At 45.5% G+C, this 18,538-nt stretch overlaps 1 protein-coding gene across 1 annotated transcript in view; it reads left to right on the forward strand.

Annotated features, from left to right (window-relative positions):
- Positions 1 to 383: 383 nt before the first annotated feature.
- The window catches only part of COL23A1 (collagen type XXIII alpha 1 chain), a 358,005-nt gene continuing 339,850 nt past the window's right edge, over positions 384 to 18,538 (forward strand). The window contains exon 1 of the mRNA XM_082622686.1: positions 384 to 711. Coding sequence (XP_082478812.1) covers positions 424 to 711 — 288 coding nt within the window. The 5' untranslated portion in view covers positions 384 to 423. The remainder of the gene's footprint in view (positions 712 to 18,538) is intronic.

Here is an 18,538-nt window from a genome sequence, read left to right on the forward strand (position 1 = left end):
GGAACTCGGGCTGCGGAGTCGCAGAGGTACATGCGCGGGAGTGGGTGCAGCCCGGCGTCCAGGTGAGGGCGGAGGTGCGTGCTGCGCGCGGGGTCAGCCAGGTATGTGCTGTGGGGCTCCGAGGAGCCAGCTCCGTTTCCGCCCCCGCCCCCTCGCCGCGCGGTGCCGGCCTGGCCGCTCCTCCCCTGGGTGGGTCCCGGCTCCTTTTCTGGCAGGGTCTATTTGCATAGAGGAAACTGCCCAAAGTGGCCGCTGTGGAGGAGCTGGCGGCAGGGAAGGGGGCGTGCGCCGCGGTCCGCTGCTGCCCGGAGGCCAAGCCCCGCGCCGGGCCGACCTCGTGCCTCAGGCTCTCCAGAACGCTCAGCCAGCGACCCCGGCTCTGTGCACCGTCCCCTCTGAGAGTCCACCCGCGACGAGCACACCATGAGTCCAGGCCAGGGCGCCGGCGGCGACGCGCGGAAGGGCTGCCGGACGGGCGGCGGCGGCGCGGGGCACCCCGCGACGGCAGCCGGGGCCTGGGCGGTGAGCGCGCTGTGCCTGCTGCTCTCCGCCGGCTCGGCGGTCGCCTGCCTGCTGCTGGGCGTCCAGGCTGCCGCGCTGCAGGGCCGGGTGGCGGCGCTCGAGGAAGAGCGGGAGCTGCTGTGGCGCGCGGGGTCGCCGGACACCCTGGTCGCCTGGGCCGAGCCGCAACTGGAGCGCCTGCTGCGCGAGGTAAGTCGCCGAGCGCGGGGCTGCGAGTGTCCGTGCGCCGGGAGCCGTCGCGGTGCGGAGCGGCCGCCGGCCAGCCGTGAGCGCCCGAGTCCGTCCGAGCAGCCTGCGCGGGGTCGGGGGTGGGGTGGGGTGGGGAGGGAGGCTGGGGTGCTGGCGGCCGAGGGGTCCTGCTGTTCCCGCTCCAGCCTCAGGGTCGGCCTACGTGAAAAACAACCTAGAAGGGCTGTTTCGGGGACGAGCAGGGGGAGCAAGAGGAAAGACTGCGGGCTTTGAAATAACTGATCTGGGGGCGAATCTCCACGGGTGTGTGCGCTCGGACCGGTGGCTTCCCGCCTGCATTAAGGGCCTGCCTTCCTACCTGTGCCGGGATAATGAAGAAGCTCTTGCGGGAAGTGTGTGGTGACTTCTGTCACTGGTAGCAGCTACTGTTCCCAACGCTGATATACCTGCAGAGGTGTGGGGCCCCTAGCAGACCGGAGGTTTCCTGGTGGCAGGAAACCTCAGTCAGAATCTGGCCGGGGCCCTTGGAGGGACATGGTCAATCCAGCCTGCCCTGTGCGCCCTACGGCCCCTCAGGAAAGTGTTTCAGATCAGCTCCATCTTGGAGATGCTGTGCTGTGCTTGGGGTTGCTTGGGCTCAGCGCTCACCCAGGGCAACCCAGACCTGAGGGGGTGCCAACATCAGCTTGGCAGGGTGAGGGGAATAAAAAACAGTCCGGGCCAGAAAATAGACTCTGGATTCGGTCGACGCCACCTAGGCGATGCCACCTGGGCATTGTGGACACAGCAGATGCTGAGTTTCCTTGCTGGAAGCATCATATGAGACTCTCGGACACTTCTGTTAAGGTTGCTGCTATGTGTCTTCAAAGCAGGAGCCACATTTGGGACTTCAAATCTCTCACCCATCATGCTGATCAAAACCTCCAGCAGGGCACCTCCCCATAGAACAGTGGTGGTAGACTGGCCAGAGTGCCCCTGTTTGTGCTGGCCTCCCTTGCCTGAGCCATCCTCTTCTTCCTAGGAAAGGCAGCTACCCCAAGGTCGCAAGCATACTCCCCAAAGGGGCATCCTCAACTGTAGTATGAATAGCACCACAGTGTTTCAAGGTAGAGGAGAGGATGGGCAGGGCTGTTACTACCATTTCCCCTGAGCTGTGCCCAGCTGTGATCTTTATTACTGTAGCTGTGTATCCATTTTTGAGTTAATTTGGATTCTTTAAGGTGAATGGGAGAAGACTGTACCATGCCTTTGTGTTCACCATACCTATTTCTTAGTCACTTTAATTGAAGCCAGTATCACATCTCTTCTAATGTGGTTTTGGGCAAAATTGCTGCTTCATGAAATGATTTCCTATGTTCCTCTTGAAAGTGCCTGCAGACTTTAGAAATCTCTCTGGAGCCCTGCTGGCAACTCCTGGTGATGTTTTCATAATTGCAGCCCATTACCTTTTGGCAAATCCTTAGAGACAAGGATGTTGAATTGATTTATGGAGGGCCAGTAAATTTTCTACCTGTTAGTGCTTTAACTGTGGCTGTTCTTTCGAATGGGGGGGCCCTTTTACTTAATAAAAAATAAACTGCAAGCTTTGATTGAGTAAATCAGAAATCGCAGTAAAACCTTTTAGAAGGAACTTTCAAACTGTGTCCATTCTAATAGGGAGGGGAGTCCTAGGAAAGCAGCCACTGCTGAGATTTTCAAGTCCTGAACTATGCAGATCATAGGAGGCTTCATCCTGCTTCCAAGGAGTTACTGGGCAGAGTATTCCCCCTCTCTCTCCCTCTCTGTTTCTCTCTCTCCCTCTCTGTTTCTCTCTCTCCTCACTGTTTCTCTCTCTCTCTCCATACCACCCTCCCCCCCCCCTTCTTTCCTCTTCATTAGTGAGGGGAAGGGAAAATTTGAAATCCTGGGATTTCCACTTGCTATACCATTCTGCAGGCTGTACCATTAGCATAGGACACATCTTAACACTTCGTGCTACTAGCTAACCAAAGTTGGTGTTGAGGAGTCTCTACTTGGAGCATCTGAGATGCCACACTATGAATGCAGTTGGGGTTCAGCTTCTGGCTGTTTGAGTGTCCCTCTGAAAAGGCATCTGTTTCCCAGGGCACCAGTCTGTTCCTGCTCCTAGCCATTCTTCTTACAAATGTCACTGGATGGGAAATGTACATGGCCTGGCCAGTGATCCTGAGAGTCCCTGGCTGAGATGAGGGGACTCATGGGAGGTGCATAGTGGGAGTTGGTAATTGGGTTTAAATAGATGTGAAGATAATTTAGAAAAACTCTTCGATATGAAGGACAAATAAATAATGAACTGAAAATCTCTTAAAGAAAGAACCTTTGTACTTGAACATGTTTTTCAGTTCTAATTTGTTCTCAGTGAAGCATCCTTTCAGCCTGTGCTGAAGTAGTTGTGTATGTGAGGATGCCTGCAGCTTGTCCTTTTACCAACAAGCTTGTTTTCAGAGAATAGAAATCCTTACCAAACATACACAACTTTAATGTCAGAAAAAATAAGGAAACAATAAGCCAACAGAAGCCACTGTTAATATGGGACCCACTGTCTTTGTTCCCTTGGGAACAGAACTGTGAAATAACTTCTTTGGGACTGGCTGATGTGCCTGATAATGTAGATATAGAAGCTACAAAAAAGGGATATTCATGATAACTCATCATTATTAAAGACCCTTCCCATGGTACAAAATAAAGAAATGGTTTTCAGAAAATAAAAGCAAGATTTTTGAGCAAGAGTCATTAACAATAGTATCTTCAGTACGACCCAAAAATATAAATGCAAAACAAGCATATGATATTATGCTTTTAAAGTGCTTTAAAGAGCTTGCCTTGGTAATCAACCCCCCCATTAGTTATACCTATAGTTACAGTATTACAAAAGCTTAAATTTTAGAGTAAATAAAATAGCTGCTATACTACAGCAAAAATTTTAATGCAAGAATTAAAGAAATATTTAGTTGTATTCAGAGGAAACTATTTTCAGCTTACAATGGATTTATTGTTGGCTGTTGGTCTTCCATTCTCCAGACCAATCAGTTTGAAAACAAGAAAAACCCAGAGACTCAGGGTAAAATTCAAGCCCTTTCCTTCCCTACCATCAACTATATATATTGGTTAAGTTACCATAAAACCCAGAATCAAATGTAGCTTTTTTTGGCCTCTGTGGCAGCTTTTCACTTATCAGGACTGCTCTAAGGTGTATGCTTTAATAAAAATGCCAATTTTTGAATCCCATGGCACAACTGGAGATGGAGTATAAATCATAGCTACATTTGTTTCCTTGACATTTCCTGGCTCCCAAACCAAAGAAGTTTTTTTTTTTTTTTTTTTTTTTTTTTTTTCGGTACGCGGGCCTCTCACTGTTGTGGCCTCTCCCATTGCGGAGCACAGGCTCCGGACGCGCAGGCTCAGCAGCCATGGCTCACGGGCCCAGCCGCTCCGTGGCATGTGGGATCTTTCCTGACCGGGGCACGAACCCGTGTCCCCTGCATCGGCAGGCGGACTCTCAACCACTGCGCCACCAGGGAAGCCCCAAAGAAGTTTATAGTTACTTCCTGGCATGCTCACTTTATCTCTCCACTCTTTTTTTTTCTTGTTTTTTTTGCAAAAGTTTAGGAGAGCTTTATAATAATAGCAGCATGTTTAGAATGAGCCAACTGTTGGGACATTCCTTTCACAGATATATTTTGGAATTGTTGAATTGGACTTTTACACATTAGCTTTGAAGATTTGCGACATCGCTCCTGAAGTTCGGGGATCTGAAAGCTGAATGAATTTATACCAGCAGGCAGAGAGGGGTAGATGATAAATGGGGTTTCAGTCCCACTATTTACTAGACCTGGCATCTAACCTCTTTAACTTCCTGAGCTCCAGCTTCCTCTTCCCTAATACGATGGTCGCAACTACCTGTGTACTGATGAGCAAATAAGATAATGTAGAGGAAAGTCGTGGTCAGTAAGTCTTTTGATGGTCAGTACCAAAATCCCCAAGTGTGATTCCTTAAACAGTACAGTCATTGAATTATCTTGCATAAACTGAGAATCCTGGAAGTCAGCCTGCAGATCCTGGGTTAGTTCAATGACTTGGCCATGACTGGGTGCCAGTTCATTCTCTGCCATTCTCTTTTTTTTTGGTTTTGTTTTGTTTTGTTTTCCCTGTCACTTTATTTTTATTTTTTTTATTGTTTTTTTTTCTCTCACAACTTTACATTTAATTTCTTTTTTCGTAACATCTTTATTGGAGTATAATTGCTTTACAATGGTGTGTTAGTTTCTGTTTTATAACAAAGTGAATCAGTTATACATATACATATATTCCCATATCTCCTCCCTCTTGCGTCTCCCTCCCTCCCACCCTCCCTATCCCACCCATCCAGGTGGTCACAAAGCACCGAGCTGATCTCCCTGTGCCATGCGGCTGCTTCCCACTAGCTATCTATTTTACATTTGGTAGTGTATATATGTCCATGCCACTCTCTCACTTTGTCACAGCTTACCCTTCCCCCTCCCCATATCCTCAAGTCCATTCTCTAGTAGGTCTGTGTCTTTATTCCCGTCTTACCGCTAGGTACTTCATGACATTTTTTTTCTTATATTCCATTATATATGTGTTAGCATATGGTATTTGTCTTTCTCTTTCTGACTTACTTCACTCTGTATGACAGACTCTAGGTCCATCCACCTCACAACAAATAACCCAATTTTGCTTCTTTTTATGGCTGAGTAATATTCCATTGTATATATGTGCCACATCTTCTTTATCCATTCATCTGATGATAGACACTTAGGTTGCTTCCATCTCCTGGCTATTGTAAATAGAGCTTCAGTGAACATTTTGGTATATGACGCTTTTTTTTTTTTTTTTTTTTTTTTGCGGTACGCGGGCCTCTCACCGCTGTGGCCTCTCCCGTTGCAGAGCACAGGCTCCGAATGCGCAGGCCCAACGGCCATGGCCCACGGGCCCAGCCGCTCCGTGGCATGTGGGATCCTCCCAGACCGGGGCATGAACCTGTGTCCCCTGCACCAGCAGGTGGACTCTCAACCACTGCGCCACCAGGGAAGCCCCTATGACTCTTTTTGAATTATGGTTTTCTCAGGGTATATGCCCAGTAGTGGGATTGCTGGGTCATATGGTAGTTCTATTTGTAGTTTTTTAAGGAAACTCCATACTGTTCTCCATAGTGGCTGTACCAATTTACATTCCCACCAGCAGTGCAAGAGTGTTCCCTTTTCTCCACACCCTCTCCAGCATTTATTGTTTCTAGATGTTTTGATGATGGCCATTATGACTGGTGTGAGATGATATCTCATTGTAGTTTTGACTTGCATTTCTCTAGTGATTAATGATGTTGAGTATTCTTTCATGTGTTTGTTGGCAGTCTGTATATCTTCTTTGGAGAAATGTCTATTTAGGTCTTCTGCCCATTTTTGGATTGGGTTGTTTGTTTTTTTGTTATTGAGCTGCATGAGCTGCTTGTAAATTTTGGAGATTAATCCTTTGTCAGTTGCTTCATTTGCAAATATTTTCTCCCATTCTGAGGGTTGTCTTTTGGTCTTGTTTATGGTTTCCTTTGCTGTGCAAAAGCTTTGAAGTTTCATTAGGTCCCATGTGTTTATTTTTGTCTTTATTTCCATTTCTCTAGGAGGTGGGTCAAAAAGGATCTTGCTGTGATTTATGTCATAGAGTGTTCTGCCTATGTTTTCCTCTAAGAGTTTGATAGTTTCTGGCCCTACATTTAGGTCTTTAATCTATTTTGAGCTTATTTTAGTGTATGGTGTTAGGGAGTGTTTTAATCTCATACTTTGACATGTACCTGTCTAGTTTTCCCAGCACCAATTATTGAAGAGGCTGTCCTTTCTCCACTGTACATTCCTGCCTCCTTTATCAAAGATAAGGTGACCATATGTGCGTGGGTTTATCTCTGGGCTTTCTATCCTGTTCCATTGATCTATATTTCTGTTTTTGGGTCAGTACCATACTGTCTTGATTACTGTAGCTTTGTAGTATAGTCTGAAGTTAGGGAGCCTGATTCCTCCAGCTCCGTTTTTCTTTCTCAAGATTGCTTTGGCTATTCGGGGTCTTTTGTGTTTCCATACCAATTGTGAAATTTTTTGTTCTAGTTCTGTGAGAAATGCCAGTGGTAGTTTGATAGGGATTGCATTTAATCTGTAGATTGCTTTGGGTAGAAGAGTCATTTTCACAATGTTGATTCTTCCAATCCAACAACATGGTATATATCTCCATCTATTTGTATCATCTTTAATTTCATTCATCAGTGTCTTATAATTTTCTGCATACAGGTCTTTTGTCTCCTTAGGTAGGTTTATTCCTAGATATTTTATTCTTTTTGTTGCAGTGGTAAATGGGAGTATTTTCTTGATTTCACTTTCAGATTTTTCATCATTAGTGTACAGGAATGCCAGAGATTTCTGTGCATTAATTTTGTATCCTGCTACTTTACCAAACTCATTGTTTAGCTCTAGTAGTTTTCTGGTAGCATCTTTAGGATTCTCTATGTATAGTATCATGTCATCTGCAAACAGTGACAGCTTTACTTCTTCTTTTCTGATTTGGATTCCTTTTATTTCCTTTTCTTCTCTGATCGCTGTGGCTAAAACTTCTAAAACTATGTTGAATAAGAGTGGTGAGTGTGGGCAACCTTGTCTTGTTCCTGATCTTAGTGGAAGTGCTTTCAGTTTTTCACCATTGAGGACGATGTTGGCTGTGGATTTGTCATATATGCCCTTTACTATATTGAGGAAAGTTCCCTCTATGCCTACTTTCTGCAGGGTTTTTATCATAAATAGGTGTTGAATTTTGTCGAAAGCTTTCTCTGCATCTATTGAGATGATCATATGGTTTTTCTCCTTCAGTTTGTTAATATGGTTTATCATGTTGATTGATTTGCATATATTGAAGAATCCTTGCATTCCTGGAATAAACCCCACTTGATCATGGTGTATGATCCTTTTAATGTGCTGTTGGATTCTGTTTGCTAGTATTTTGTTGAGGATTTTTACATCTATGTTCAACAGTGATATTGGCCTGTACTTTTCTTTCTTTGTGATATCCTTGTCTGGTTTTGGTATCAGGGTGATGGTGGCCTTGTAGAATGAGTTTGGGAGTGTCCCTCCCTCTGCTGTATTCTGAAAGAGTTTGAGAAGGATCATTGTTAGCTCTTCTCTAAATGTTTGATAGAATTCCTCTGTGAAGCCATCTGGTCCTGGGCTTTTGTTTGTTGGAAGATTTTAATCACAGTTTCAATTTCCATGCTTGTGATTGGTCTGTTCATATTTTCTATTTCTCCCTGATTCAGTCTTGGCAGGTTGTGCATTTCTGAGAATTTGTCCATTTCTTCCAGGTTGTCCATTTTATTGGCATAGAGTTGCTTGTAGTAATCTCTCATGATCTTTTGTATTTCTGCACTGTCAGTTGTTACTTCTCCTTTTTCATTTCTAATTCTATTGATTTGAGTCTTCTCCCTTTTTTTCTTGGTGAGTCTGGCTAATGCTTTATCAATTTTGTTTATCTTCTCAAAGAACCAGCTTTTAGTTTTATGGATCTTTGCTATCGTTTCCTTCATTTCTTTTTCATTTATTTTTGATCTGATCTTTATGATTTCTTTCCTTCTGCTAACTTTGGGGGTTTTTTGTTCTTCTTTCTCTAATTGCTTTAGGTGCAAGATTCGGTTGTTTATTTGAGATGTTTTCTGTTTCTTAAGGTAGGATTGTGTTGCTATAAACTTCCCTCTTAGAACTGCTTTTGCTGCATCCCATAGGTTTTGGGTTGTCGTGTCTCCATTGTCATTTGTTTCTAGGTATTTTTTGATTTCCTCTTTGACTTCTTCAGTGATCACTGTGTTATTAAGTAGTGTATTGTTTAGCCTCCATGTGTTTGTATTTTTTTACAGATCTTTTCCTGTAATTGATATCTAGTCTTATAGCATTGTGGTCGGAAAAGATACTTGATACAATTTCAATTTTCTTAAATTTACCAAGGCTTGATTTGTGACCCAAGATATGATCTATCCTATCATGTTCCATGAGCACTTGAGAAAAAAGTATATTCTGTTGTTTTTGGATGGAATGTCCTATAAATATCAATTAAGTCCATCTTGTGTAATGTATCATTTAAAGCTTGTGTTTCCTTATTTATTTTCATTTTGGATGATCTGTCCATTGGTGAAAGTCGGGTGTTAAAAGTCCCCTACTATGAATGTGTTACTGTCGATTTCCCCTTTTATGGCTGTTAGTATTTGCCTTATGTATTGAGGTGCTCCTATGTTGGGTGCATAAATATTTACAATTGTTATATCTTCTTCTTAGATCGATCCCTTGATCATTATGTAGTGTCCTTTGTCTCTTCTAATAGTCTTTATTTTAAAGTGTATTTTGTCTGATATGAGAATTGCTACTCCAGCTTTCTTTTGGTTTCCATTTGCATGGAATATCTTTTTCCATCCCCTTACTTTCAGTCTGTATGTGTCTCTGGGTCTGAAGTGGGTCTCTTGTAGACAGCATATATATGGGTCTTGTTTTTGTATCCATTCAGCCAGTCTGTGTCTTTTGGTGGGAGCATTTAATCCATTTACATTTAAGGTAATTATCAATATGTATGTTCCTATTCCCATTTTCTTAATTGTTTTGGGTTTGTTATTATAGGTCTTTTCCTTCTCTTGTGTTTCTTGCCTAGAGAAGATCCTTTAGCATTTGTTGTAAAGCTGGTTTGGTGGTGCTGAACTCTCTCAGCTTTTGCTTGTCTGTAAAGGTTTGAATTTCTCCATCAAATCTGAATGAGATCCTTGCTGGGTAGAGTAATCTTGGTTGTAGGTGTTTCTCCTTCATCACTTTAAATATGTCCTGCCTGTCCCTTCTGGCTTGCAGAGTTTCTGCTGAAAGATCAGCTGTTAACCTAATGGGGATTCCCTTGTGTGTTATTTGTTGTTTTTCCCTTGCTGCTTTTAATATGTTTTCTTTGTATGTAATTTTTGACAGTTTGATTAATATATGTCTTGGCATGTTTCTCCTTGGATTTATCCTGTATGGGACTCTCTGTGCTTCCTGGACTTGATTAACTATTTCCTTCCCCATATTAGGGAAGTTTTCAACTATAATCTCTTCAAATATTTTCTCAGTCCCTTTCTTTTTCTCTTCTTCTTCTGGAACCCCTAAAATTCGTATGTTGGTGCCTTTAATGTTGTCCCAGAGGTCTCTGAGACTGTCCTCAGTTCTTTTCATTCTTTTTTCTTTATTCTGCTCTGCAGCAGTTATTTCCACTGTTTTATCTTCCAGGTCACTTATCCGTTCTTCTGCCTCAGTTATTCTGCTATTGATCCCATCTAGAGTATTTTTCATTTCATTTATTGTGTTGTTCATCATTGCTCGTTTCATCTTTAGTTCTTCTAGGTCCTTGTTAAATGTTTCTTGCATTTTCTCTATTCTATTTCCAAGATTTTGGATTATCTTTACTATCATTATTCTGAATTCTTTTTCAGGTAGACTGCCTATTTCCTCTTCATTTGTTAGGTCTGGTGGGTTTTTATCTTGCTCCTTCATCTGCTGTGTGTTTTTCTGTCTTCTCATTTTGCTTATCTTACTGTGTTTGGGGTCTCCTTTTTTTAGGCTGCAGGTTCGTAGTTCCCGTTGTTTTTGGTGTCTGTCCCCAGTGGCTAAAGTTGGTTCAGTGGGTTGTGTAGGCTTCCTGGTGGAGCGACTAGTGCCTGTATTCTGGTGGATGAAGCTGGATCTTGTCTTTCTGTTGGGCAGGTCCACGTGTGGTGGTGTGTTTTGGGGTGTCTGTGGACTTATTATGATTTTAGGCAGCCTGTCTGCTAATGGGTGGGGTTGTGTTCCTGTCTTTCTAGTTGTTTGGCATAGGGTGTCCAGCACTGTAGCTTGCTGTCGTTGAGTGAAGCTGGGTGCTGGTGTTGAGATGGAGATCTCTGCGAGATTTTCACCATTTGATATTATGTGGAGCTGGGAGGTCTCTTGTGGACCCGTGTCCTGAAGTTGGCTCTCCCACTTCAGAGGCACAGCACTGACTCCTGGCTGCAGCACCAAGAGCCTTTCATCCACATGGCTCAGAATAAAAGGGAGAAAAAGTAGAAAAAAAGAAAGAAAGAGAGAGAGAGAGAGAGAGAGAGAGAGAGAGGAAGGAAGAAAAAGAAAGAAAGAAAGAAAGAAAGAAAGAAAGAAAGAAAGAAAGGGATAAAATAAAACAAAATAAGAAAATAAAATAGTTATTAAAATAAAAATAATTATTAAGTAAAAAATAAAAAAAATAAAAAAAATAAAAAAAATAATTATTAAGAAAAAGAAAATTTTTTAAATTAAAAAAACGGACGGATAGAACCCTGGGACAAATGGTGAAAGCAAAGCTATACAGACAAAATCTCGCACAGAAGCATACACATACACACTCACAAAAAGAGGAAAAGGGGAGGGCTTCCCTGGTGGCGCAGTGGTTGAGAGTCCGCCTGCCGATGCAGGGGACACAGGTTCATGCCCCGGTCCGGGAAGATCCCACATGCCGCGGAGTGGTTAGGCCTGTGAGCCATGGCCACTGAGCCTGCGTGTCCGGAGCCTGTGCTCTGCAACGGGAGAGGCCACAACAGTGAGAGGCCCACGTAACGCAAAAAAAAAAAAAAAAAGGAAAAGGGGAAAAAATAATAAATCTTGCTCTCAAAGTCCACCTCCTCAATTTGGGATGATTCGTTGTCTATTCACGTATTCCACAGATGCAGGGTGCATCAAGTTGATTGTGGAGCTTTAATCCGCTTCTCCTGAGGCTGCTGGGAGAGATTTCCCTTTCTCTTCTTTGTTCGCACAGCTCCTAGGGTTCAGCTTTGGATTTGGCCCCGCCTCTGCGTGTAGGTCGCCGAAGGGCATCTGTTCTTCGCTCAGACAGGATGGGGTTAAAGGAGCTGCTTGGGGGGCTCTGGCTCACTCAGGCCGGGGGAGGGAGGGGTGCGGATGCGGAGCGAGCCTGCGGTGGCAGTGGCCGCCATGACGTTGCACTAGCCTGAGGCCGCCGTGCGTTCTCCCGGGTAAGTTGTCCCTGGATCCCGGGACCCTGGCAGTGGCGGGCTGCCTAGGCTCCTGGGAGGGGAGGTGTTGGTAGTGCCCTGTGCTCGCTCACAGGCTTCTTGGTGGCGGCAGCAGCAGCCTTAGCATCTCATGCCCATCTCTGCGGTCCGCGCTGTTAGCCGTGACTCGCGCCCGTCTCTGGAGCTCCTTTAAGCAGCGCTTTTAATCCCGTCTCCTCGCGCACCAGGAAACAAAGAGGGAAGAAAAAGTCTCTTGCCTCTTCGGCAGGTCCAGACTTTTTCCCGGACTCCCTCCGGGCTAGCCGTGGTGCACTAACCCCTTCAAGCTGTGTTCACGCCGCCAACCCCAGTCCTCTCCCTGCGCTCCGACCGAAGCCCGAGCCTCAGCTCCCAGCCCCGCCCACCTCGGCGGGCGAGCAGACAAGCCTCTCGGGCTGGTGAGTGCCAGTCGGCACCAATCCTCTGTGCGGGAATCTCTCCACTTTGCCCTCCGCACCCCTGGTGCTGTGCTCTCCTCCACGGCTCCGTAGCTTCCCCCCACGGCCACCCGCAGTCTCCGCCTGCAAAGGGGCTTCCTAGTGTGTGGAAACTTTTCCTCCTTCACAGCTCCCTCCCACTGGTGCAGGTCCCATCCCTATTCTTTTGTCTCTGTTTATTCTTTTTTCTTTTGCCTACCCAGGTACGTGGGGAATTTCTTGCCTTTTGGGAGGTCTGAGGTCTTCTGCCAGCGTTCAGCAGGTGTTCTGTAGGAGTTGTTCCACGTGTAGATGTATTTCTGGTGTATCGTGAGCCCCGGGAGCGACGTGGGGGTGCTGGGCGATCAAGGGGAGCTGACTCTGAGGCTCAGGCCGGCCGAAGGGCGCCGCACACGGATCTAGGTCCTCCTGACGCCTCGACACAGACACAATGCTGCCATCCTCTTGGTCTTTCCTCATGGTCACAAGATGGCTGCTGCAGCTCCAAGCACATGTCTTCACACAAGAATAGCCAAGGTAGAAGGGAAGCGGGCAGGAAAAAGCTATCTTCTCGAGAGGCTTTCTTTTTTATTTGAGTTAGGGAACTTTCCTTATAGCCACCAGCCAGAACCAGGGCCAGTGATCACCATCATCCTGTCAAGGGTGATGGGGTTGCCACAGGAGACTTTGGCCAAGCTTGGTGAATCCTCTGAGTCTGGGCATGTTGCCAGTGGAACAAAATTGTAGCTTTGTGAGGAAGGGAGCTTAGGAATGGCTATTGGGGAACAACCAACAGTGTCAGATAGGTGCCCTAGAATGTTACTCTAGAGGAGGACAGGGCGGGGGTGGAGGGAGGGGGAAGTCATCCATTGTCCTGGTGCAGTTTTCATGACCATGCCCCCTTCACTGCTCCACACTTTGGGAACACTCTCCAGCTGCAAAATTTCTGTTTCCCTCAGGGTCCTGCTCTCCAGCCCTGCATCTAGCCATAGTAGTCAAAGGCAAGGTTGATGCATTTGGGGTTCTCTCTGGCTCAGTCCCATGCTTTGTAGTTTGTGGTCTTTAACCCTTAAGTGCATGCTGTTCTGATCCCAAAGTGACTGACTGGAGTGGCCTCCTCACTGGTGATGGCACTCTAGGGTTTGCTTTCCAGCTCTTTCCACATCGTGGCATACACAAAAAACGAGGACACCTGCATATCACCCTTCAGTAAGTGGAAGAGGCTGCTCGGGCTGGAGGGAACTGGCCCAGCCACTCCGAGGACCAAGCAGAAAATGTGTGTGGTGCCCTATACCCATCAGGTGTGCCTAGGCAGCTCTGCTTCCCCTCCTCACCCCAATCCCAGCCATAGGCCCCCTTGGCTTTTTCAACAGCCATATCTCACTGTGGCCTCCAAATCCCCTTCCAGAGATCATGGAAGAATCATGGTCCCCAGAGCAGGGTGTCTCTTTTACCTTCATTGAGCATCATCTCATTAGATTCCACCTTTCTAGTTGCCTTTGGATCCTTATACTTTCAAATAGCAACGTGACAGGACCCCAGCTCAGACTGGCTTAATTAAAAAGGGAATTTAACTGAAATGTCCAGGGAAATGTCTGCTCAGGCACAGCTAGAGGTGCCTTGATTTTGTGTTTCCTTGTGTTGGCTCTGTATTTGTCAAGGATGCCCTCACTCTTTCCCATGAAGTGGCAGGGCAACTGTCAGCAGCTCCAGGTCCATATCCTCAGCATTAGAGTTTCTCTTTCCCAATAGTCCCACTGATTCACTCCAATGGTCAATATGGATTACCTGCACCAGTCACTGAGATGAGCCAGGCAGCATCTCTGATCTGTGTGAGTGTGTGTGGGGTGGTTGTGTGCAACTGTGCACATCTGTGTGTACCCCACTGGAGCTGAAAGGACCAGGAGTGGAGGATGGTCCCCAAAGGACAATTTGGAGTGTTGTTATTAGGAGAGGAAGAAGACAGGGGGCTGGTAAAACCAAGTAGATGACCATCCAAGGAATAACAAGAGAGAGGCTTGGGCAACAAGCTGGAGCCACATTCTGGAGAAATTCTTCCTCAATGGCTTGAAATCCAGCTAAAGGATTTTTGATCTAATGGGCTAGGCAGTAGGTTGGCAGGTGTTTGTTCTGCAGGTGTTTATGTATATTGATAAATTTGGGTTTATCTGTAGGATCAAAATCTGTATTTCTCTCTGAATATAATGCAATCACAAAATGTGAGCTTAACAAGTTATAGGATAACTTAAAATCTTAAAACTTTCCCACAACAGCATGATGAATTGTGGAAGACAGAGGTTATTGTCATTGTTTTACAAGGGAGAAATGTCACTAAGAGGGAGGCCATGACCTGTTCCAGGCACACAGGCCAGGCCTGAGCTCCCTCAGGTCAGCAGGAGGCCTTGGAAGGAGGAGTGATAAGGTTGTGTGTGTTCTCTACACCCTTTATATGAGTTTCATGTCCAGCCGAGGGCAGTCAGGGCCGCCTGCTCCTGGGGCCCACCTTCCTCAGCCCACTTTCTTTTCTTTTCTTTTTTAAGTCTTTATTGAATTTGTTACAATATTGCTTCTACTTTATGTTTTGGTTTTTTGGCTGTGGGGCATGTGGTATCTTAGTTCCCCCACCAGGGATAGAACCCATACCCCCTGCATTGGAAGGCGAAGTCTTAACCACTGGACCACCAGGGAATTCCCCCTTCAGCCCATTTTCATCTCCTTCCCAGGGAGTGTTCTCCCCATAGGAGTGTACTCATGAGAAATGAGGCTCCTCTCCGGACTGGTGGAGGAATCTGTTGGGGTGCCCTGAGTCCCAGTGACCAGGAGCAGTGAGGCCAGGAGGTTGCCCAGCTTTGCCTGGTGCTGTGTGTCATGGTGGCCTTGAGGGGCCTGAGTTTGAAGAGGAAACGCTCTGGACAGGGAATCAGAAGGCCACTGTCTTTAGTCTGTTCAAGCTGCTGTTACAAAATACCACAGACTGGGTGGCTTAAACAACAGATATTTATTTCTCACAGTTGTGGAGGCTAGGAAGTCCAAGACCAAGGCGCCAGCAGATTTGGAGTCTGGTGTAGACCCGCTTCCTGGTTCATAGGCAGTCTTCTCCCTGTGTCCTCTCATGGCAGACAGAAGGGTTGAGGGAGCTCTCTGGGGTCTCTTTTATAAGAACACTAATCCCATTTATGAGGGCTCTACTCTCATGTCCTAATCACCTCTCAAAGCCCCCATCACCTAATCCCATTACAGGGGGGCGGGGGGCTCAATGATTCGGTCTGTAGCAGCCACCACCACCTGCTGGCTGTGTGGCCCAGGCTGGTCCAGAGCCTCAGTTCTCTATGCATGAGGCAGGGCTGAGAGCACTGCTCAGCCCGTGGGGAGAGGCCATGGTGATTCAGGAAGAGAAGAGAGGGCAGGTCAGAGTAGCTTGTACAGCCCAGGGTGAGCTCTGAGCACTAGATCCTGCTGTTCTTCAGTGTCAGGGTCCCAAAGGCCTTTGGTGTAATCCTACACCTTCAGGGAACCCTCTCCTTCACCACAGATTTCTACACATTTCCCCCTTTTCCCTTAATTATTCTGACCCCTGCCCCCCACTAGGCATTGTTAGGTGTTGGTGGGAGACAGAGTTCTTTCAAAGCCTTTGCTCTTTGCTCAGCAGCTCCCCAGCTCCCACTGCTCCTGGGCTGTGGCCACCTCCTTTAGGATGTTAGACCCAATGTTGGGAAATAGCACACCTGCTTGGCAACCCTTCCCCTTCCTCCCTTTTAAACATTTAAATAACCAAGATGTATGTCGATTTAACATGATTAATATTACTGATAATCCCACCACCCTAAAGCAAGGACATTTAACCTTTTGCATGATCCCTTCCAATTCTTATATGGATGGACAGATTTATGTGTACCTAAGTGCACACACCATTTACACCTTGCTTCTGTATATTCCAACCTTTTATCAAAAACATTTTTCCAGGTGCTGCACAGTCTTTATGGTCATGTTTCATGACCACATAGGATTCCCTCAGTGGAATCTGCATCCCTCTATCAACACGGCATCTAGGCCTCTCCACATCTTCGTTGGCACAGTACAGCTGATGGTTTTATGGGGAAAGTTTCTTACTTCTGTTATTTTTTATGATGTAGAGTACCTGCCTAAAGAGGATCATTTTTAGGGCTTTATTTTTTATCTTGATTTTGGACCGTCCAAGTTTGTCCATGACATACATGTTCATCCTCCTGTGGAACTCCAAAACTGTTGCACCACTGTGAAATCATGCTTCAAGTTTTATGATGGGAAAAGTGGATTCAATCTGTCTTTTGGTTGAACTTTCATTTCAGTTGGGTCTGTTGCTGTTTTTGAAAGCAAAAGCAAAAAGCAAATGATAAAGAAGTCTTAAAATAAGATTTGGAAGAACTCTGAAAATTTCATCTCAGAATTAGGCTCATTTGTTGGTTTGGTGCAGAACCCTCCTTGAGTAGTGTTTTGCAGTACTGGGCACTGCACTTGGTCTGCTCTGCGACTTCTAATTCTGTGAGCAAATGTAACTCTGTTCGGTAAACTTCTCTGTAGGCTACACACGACCTCCAGCTCCTCCCCAATCGATTTTCCCCATGTGTAGGATCAGGATTAATCTTTGATTATTGACACAGACACTTAGAAAACATCCCTTCATCATGTCTGGAAACATATTTCAGCACTAAGCACCAACCACTGGGAGAAAACATAAGTTTGCAGATACAGTTTTTTAAAAAATATTATGTCTCCCCTACCAGATTTTATTTTACGTATTATTATTATTTTTTGCACTGCATGGCATGTGGGATCTTAATTCCCTGACCAGGAATTGAATCCGGGTGCTCGGCAGTGAAAATGTGGAGTCCTAACCACCGGACCACCAGGGAATTCCCTGCAGATATAGTTTTAAAGAAAGGCATGTCACTGTACTCCTGGAGACTACAGGGGAAACAGTTGAGGGCCTCCCAAGTGCCTGCCCTGGACAGAAGGGTCACGTATTCTTCCTTGTGGTGTTTCTTAACAGCCCCATCCCAACCCCTGAGAGATAGGCTTCACCCTCCCAGAAGTGACAGTGACCAGCCCCAGGTGGCAGCGTGCGCCCGAGCCTGGGTGACCTGACTCCTAGCTCTGAGCCCTTTCTGCAGCCTCACAGCAGCCCCCCATGGAAACAATACTTTAGCTTGGAGCAGTGGCAGCTTTTTCTGCCAGTGTGGACATCCTCCACAGGTGTCCGATGTGGAGGGTGATGGGGAAGACTTTAGCTTTAAGCAGAACTGGGTTCACATCCCAGCTCTGTCATTTCTCAGCTGTGTAGCTTCAGGTAAATGGTTGTTTTTCCAAACCTCAGTTTGCCCATCCGTTAAATGGGGATTATAGTACTTGCCTTATAAGGTTTCTGTGGGGATTAAAGAAATTGATATTTGCGAAGAGCTCAGTGGATCATACACATCCTGAAAATCGTTCTTCTTGTTGGAATTCTTCTTTGACTGAATCCAGAAGGAATGTCTCTGTTTGCTAATTGGACAGGAGGTCCTGTGGTTACAAGGATGATCTTAAGATCTTTTTACCACTGGGGTTCTGCCATCCTGTTAAGGCCATACAGAAGCGAAAAAGGTATTAACACATGTCCAGTCTCTGAGTCAATGATGGAGAAATGTGACTTGGTTGTTGAAGAAAGGCAAAGATTGCATTAGCTTCATAGCCACGTTTTTTCAGTCTCTCATTTGAGCAGAATGAGGTTTTCCACTTAAATAAAAAATTTCAGTTTTGACCAAAATAAAAATCTAATTATTCCAAAAATTATTATATGGATTTTTCAAACAGCCAATAAAACTGCTTTAATTAATGTTAGTCTGTTTTTGTGGTTATGCAATATGGCACAAATACTCCCAAATACTCATGATTAAACTAATGAACTGGAGGCCTCACACACATCTGCTTCAATTCATATTGGTAAATGAGAAAACCTTTATTTTTCTGATGTAGCCACAAAACCTTGGGTGGGGAAAGTGCCTTCCAATGGGTAATATGAACTTTTAAAACAGAATTTCCTTCCAACTTTATGTTGTGAAACAAATCATAAAGTAGTTAGAAAGAATTCTGGTGTTTTCAGAAGACAATTTAAATAAAATCTACTTAACTTGGGCCTCCAAGGAGGATCATCACACAAAAACCAGGGTCTGTCCATTTATTTAACTGTGCCTTTGTGTGTGATGTATGGGCTGTTATCACCTACAGCATCTTGTTTTCAGACCCATCTTGTGGTTCAGACGAACAAAGGACAAGTTCACATGGCAATGGGATTAGAGTA

This window comes from Mesoplodon mirus (assembly GCF_964341445.2).
Source record: "Mesoplodon mirus genome assembly, chromosome: 5".
Lineage (NCBI taxonomy): Eukaryota > Metazoa > Chordata > Mammalia > Artiodactyla > Ziphiidae > Mesoplodon > Mesoplodon mirus.